Genomic DNA, 5,326 nt, shown 5'->3' on the forward strand with positions numbered 1-5,326 from the left:
TGATGGAAATTTTGATCTTAGGTGAATTACAGTCCTCCCTCGCCTGCGGTACGAGCATAAATCAGTAGCGTCATTTTAGTTTTTAATAAAGGAGGGAGGGCAAAAGTTTTTGACTGGTTCAAATAGGTAATTAACAAAAAAATAATCAGTATGATTGAAACCAAATTTCTACTCACACTTTTATTAAATTACTCTTACCGCCTTGCATATTTTATAATTTAAATAATTTTTCTCTAATCTCTTCACAACAAAACATTTTTTATTAACTAATTACATCATTTATAAATTTAAAGTAGCAGATGTTTTATATTTTATTTTAATTAAAAATATTTCTAAGCTATTAATGGATATTTTTTTATTTTTATTTTTGAAAATCTACTGTGCAGACATAAAACCACAGGATATATTACATTTAACCAGTTCTACGATTAAACTATATATTTACTTAATATAAATGATATTAATAATGTTATTGCTATTATACATAGCCACATAGGTACAATAGTATAATGTTCCTTTTTTTTCACCAACTCAAACACGTGAACTTACATGCAGGTTCTCGTGCGTCTATGGCTGGATAGATATGCATCTTTCACCATAATAAGACTCAGCTCGTCTTGCCGCCCTTCTCCCCCCCCCCCAACACCGGCCCTGCGAACAGTGCAATGAAATTGCAATGGATCTACTTCCGTCATGATATTTTTAACTAACGAAGCTTATTCACGTATCTACACACTTATTACTGATCGTTCACACTGATATAAATGTATTGAACATCATTCTTCAACTTAACTGGGGATTGGCATCAATAACCGGGGAATGTCTACATTTACAACATTACCAATTTTTAGGTAAATGATGTAATTTACCACATTTACATCATTCACCGTAACATAATATATAGTGTTCACAGTTACCTTCTCGAGTTATAGATTCTATCTTCTGCTACTGATATTCAAGTTATTTAAAATTAATAATATTCACTTAATTATTGTGTGTTTGTGTTAAAATATCATATATGTTTATACTATGTTCCTATATGGCTATACAGCTATATAATAAATTACTGTGGAACTCTCTATACAACGAAATATTTTATGGCACCATAAAACTTTCAATCAAAAACGTTTCTATTCAACAAATATATCTTGTGTTATTTTTCTATAACAATTTTAAGAACTATAGTATTTTTACATATTTATAAAGTACACATTTGTCAATGAGACTTATTTAAATAAGTGCGATCATTTTTAAAGTCGGAATGGAACACAAGTTGTTTAACAGGCGATATCAGAAAATTATTCAATAAGAATGCATAAAAAATGTATAATTTACGTATTTGATGAAATTATATTTAAATTTAAATAATTATATTTTTAATTTTAATTCATTTATTAATATTATTATTTTACATACATTTCGTACACCTAAATGAATTTTATTTGAAAAATATATTATTTCATTTTAGTTTTTAACAAAATTTCTATTTAATAAATATTTTTCAAAAAACCTTGAATGTGTTACTGTTTAAATCTTTATAAATTTCGTTTAGACAAATATGTACTAGCTGTAATAAAGTCCTGCAAAAAAAAGACATCGCCAAACAAACTGGATATTGTAATATAATTAATATTAAATTAAGTAATAGGTAACTTATAAACAAAAAAGTAATAAATAAATAGATAAAAATAGGTAGTTAATTTAAATCTTTAAGGTAACTTGATTTATTTAACATCAAAGCTGAGTTTCCGAAGCCTCATCGTTAATATGATTTTATCATACAGGGCATACCCTATTTATTCTTAATTCTTATTATGTATTATATTATTCATAAAATAAACCTGCAGGGAAGTAACAATTAATCTAAATTGCATACAAAATTATTTTTTTAGTTTTTTAGTTTTTGTTCACATAAGGAATGGCCATAATTAATGAGTAATGGCCAATACAACCTAACCTCTATCATAACATTTATTAAAGTCCTACATTTTTCCGGGAAGACAAACATTTTTCTCTATGGCGGAGGAAGTAATACCCCCTCTCGAAATAAACACTGTATACGTGTATAATATTATCTTTAATCGAACATATCGTAGATACTAAACAAAAAAAATGGCGTGATAATTGCAAAGCGGTAAAATTAAGGTGTTGAGTATAAGTGATAAAAAAAACTATACCAGATGTATTCACCTAATATGTTGCTCGTTTTAAAAATTAATGAAAAACATATAATTTTAAAACACAATTAGTAAATTCTGACCCAGTTTTCAGTTCGTGTCTTTAAAAAACCAATGAAAAATAATTATGTAACACATTTTTTTTTTTTTTGTGGAAATAATCGTGTTTTATTCTTTGTTCTTATAATTGATTGATTGTTATTGATAAAATACAGACTAGTTAACAAAGTTATAGTACAATAAAAAATAAGGTAAAATTAAAAAAAAAATAAAATAAAATCATGTAAATGCACATTGATTTAACGTGAACGATCAGTCCAATTATCATCAGTACCGTAACACTTCTGTGCTTACATAATTTACAAACATTTATGTATATATAAACGCATGTGTACTTAAAAAAAAAAAAATTTTTGTAAGTCACGTCGTATTATCTAAAACAAAAAATAAACAACGATTAAAAAATAAACCGCATACCGTTGCATCGTTGACCGTTCAGTTTACGGTGCATGTCGGTGACATATAGCCACAGACAGGTTAGGTATACATGTAAAAATAGTTAAGTCGATTGGGTTATAGGTCAGGTTAGGTAAGTATAGAACCTAAACACAGCCCAGCCACGTTATGCGTGGTACGACTTATATAACATATTTTATGGCTTGCGTATACGGTTGTTACCAGCCACTGAGCCACTTGCTCCACTTGGGTTCGTGGTAAATGTGCTTGATCTTGTACACGGGCACAGGGTACGGTCTGTCGACGGGCACCGGGACTTTCTTCTCGATGTGCACGGGATAAGGCTTGTCGACTGGGTACGGCACGGGTTTCTCGACCGGGTACGCAACAGTCTTGACGACCGGCACCGGGTATGGCACACGCACGGCGACCGGTTGAGGTACGCCTACCGCGATCGTCCTGTACACTGGAACGGGAATGGCGCGGTTGATCTCTACGTGTTGTGAGATGACGTGTTCGGGTCCGTACGATGGGGCGTATCTGAAAGATAGAAAGATTTGAAAAAAATGATTTGTTCAACACTGTCGTAAGTTTGTTATTGTATAGGTTATGAGGTATATTGATCGGTTTTTTCCACTTCCACTTGCAAATTTGTTGTTATTTTTGAGCGGTTTTTTTTTCAACATCTTATAATAATTTTACATATTTTTACACATTTTTTTTTTTTTTTTTTTTTGTACAATTTTCCTCATTGTTTATCTCAATAGACGTTTTCACGGACTTGTACTCACTGTGGCGATCGTCATCTATACAACTAAATAATTGGTCGCGGCCTACTGTCAACAACTCGTCATTTCCGTTTAGCGGAATCGATTACCGAATAACGATTATTACCATGAAAACGTGTCCTGCCACGCGCTGTAATGTGATCACAGATGTGTTACGTGGTTATCGAGTGCGCAGTTTACACAATATTTATAGTATAATAATATGACAAACAGATAGACGTTAAACCTAATGACATTTTAATTTATAGAGATGCAAAACGAGAGAAACGTACGTTGAAACAATTTCAAAAAATATCATGAAATTTCGACTTTCGAGTCGGCTATTTATATTAACTCATTTCCATTTACAAAACAGTTGCAGCGAATAATATAATATTATAAATTATTAAAATTCAAAGCATAATAACATGCAGATTGGCTTTCTACGTGGATGGACCTTGCTACAATATAAAAATATAAAAATAACACGTTTATAAGATATTTACGTAAGGTTTTGGTTTTCTCTCATTCCGTCATTTGATATTTACATTTTCTTAGAATTTTTTTTAGTTATTACGCGTACCAAAAAAAAAAAAAAACTGTTTCGATTATTTACAGTCACACGACTAACCACGCGAATACACACCGTAATTTTTTAAAAGATAAGTCCGGCTAGTTCGGGACACAGGCTAATCACTGAGCCACTTGGTGGGGATTTTTTAGTATCGGCGTGACTATATACCTACCTTCTATGTACGAACAAATTATCTAATAACAGTTTTTCAATTATGTGCGGCTGAACTGTAAAGGATATGATCGCGTCATGCGTGTAGTACGACTGACAATGACCACCGGAGAAGGACGAAAAAGAATGTCCTAATCAATTTAGTTCGCGAACTGAACAGGGCGGGTGACACACTACTCACAACAAGTATCTACGCTTAAGGTATTTACTTACTCGGAAACTGCGGGATATGCGGACGGTCCGTATCCGTAGGCGGCAGGTGCAGTGGCGATGCCCACCGGTGCGGCGGCTGCGGCGTAAGCTGTGGGGCCGGCGTAAGCTGTGGGGCCGGCGTAAGCGGCTGGAGCGGCGGCGTATGCGGAAGGAGCGGCGGCGTATGCGGAAGGAGCATAACCTTCGGCAGCTGCGGATGGTGCATATGCTTCGGCGGCTGGGGCGGCGGGTTGGTATGCTTCGCCGCCGGCAACGGCTGACGGGTATGACTCGTCCGCGCCGTAATCTTCGACTGCGTCGCGTTTGATGGTCTGGTGATCCTCTGCTGGCTGTTGGTCCTGTTGCACCTTTTGGGTCTGTTCGGTCGACGCGTCTTCCGAGCACGTGGCCATGGCTGCCAAACACGCCACACCGATCAAAACCTGTCAAAGTGTATAAGCACGCAAGTTTATTGTACGGTTGATGATAACCACGCGTTGGACAGTGGTTTTCGTTAATATTAGATTAAATGCACACACAACTGTTGTGTTTTCGTGCTGATCGTGGGTATCGTGGTTGCTTTGGACTGTCGTAAAATATACATTTAAAAAAAAAAAAACGCGATAAAGTTAATTTCAGATTGGCTTGTTTGTACGTAAATCGTAGTCATTTTCGGTACACACATTAATTTTTCACTAGGGACCCGTGGCTTAACACTAACTATAAATTTCTGAATTATACGCCCGAGAGTTAAAAGTGTTACTTAACTAAAAAAAAAAAACAAAAAATAAAAAATAGTAATGATAATACAGAAAACTCACGTGTATTTTCATCTTGGTCGATTGAATTCGGTTCGTCTCGATGATATCAGTGTGCGCGTTGAACGATAATATTATTGCACAGGTACGATAAGAACGAACGGTGTGTGCCCCTTGCAGGTTGTTCGCACTGTGGCGTGTGCTGTTGTTGACTGACGATTTCCACGGAGC

At 34.7% G+C, this 5,326-nt stretch overlaps 1 protein-coding gene across 1 annotated transcript; it reads right to left on the reverse strand.

Moving 5' to 3' along the window:
* Window positions 1-2,682: 2,682 nt before the first annotated feature.
* Window positions 2,683-5,326, reverse strand: LOC112599364 (vitelline membrane protein Vm26Ab-like). The gene is made up of 3 exons (XM_025346242.1): window positions 5,159-5,326; window positions 4,359-4,780; window positions 2,683-3,173 (listed from the first exon to the last, which is right to left on the reverse strand). Exons 1-3 carry the CDS (start codon window positions 5,168-5,170, stop codon window positions 2,852-2,854), a joined length of 756 nt encoding a protein of 251 aa, XP_025202027.1. The 5' UTR covers window positions 5,171-5,326; the 3' UTR covers window positions 2,683-2,851.

This window comes from Melanaphis sacchari, unplaced genomic scaffold (assembly GCF_002803265.2).
Source record: "Melanaphis sacchari strain LSU unplaced genomic scaffold, SCAv2.0 Contig50_pilon_pilon, whole genome shotgun sequence".
Taxonomy (NCBI): domain Eukaryota; kingdom Metazoa; phylum Arthropoda; class Insecta; order Hemiptera; family Aphididae; genus Melanaphis; species Melanaphis sacchari.

Coding starts and splice junctions, on each gene's coding strand:
- LOC112599364 (XM_025346242.1), bottom strand. Junction 3,174..4,358: donor GCATATCCCGCAGTTTCCGA/GTAAGTAAATAC, acceptor TCTATCTTTCAG/ATACGCCCCATCGTACGGAC.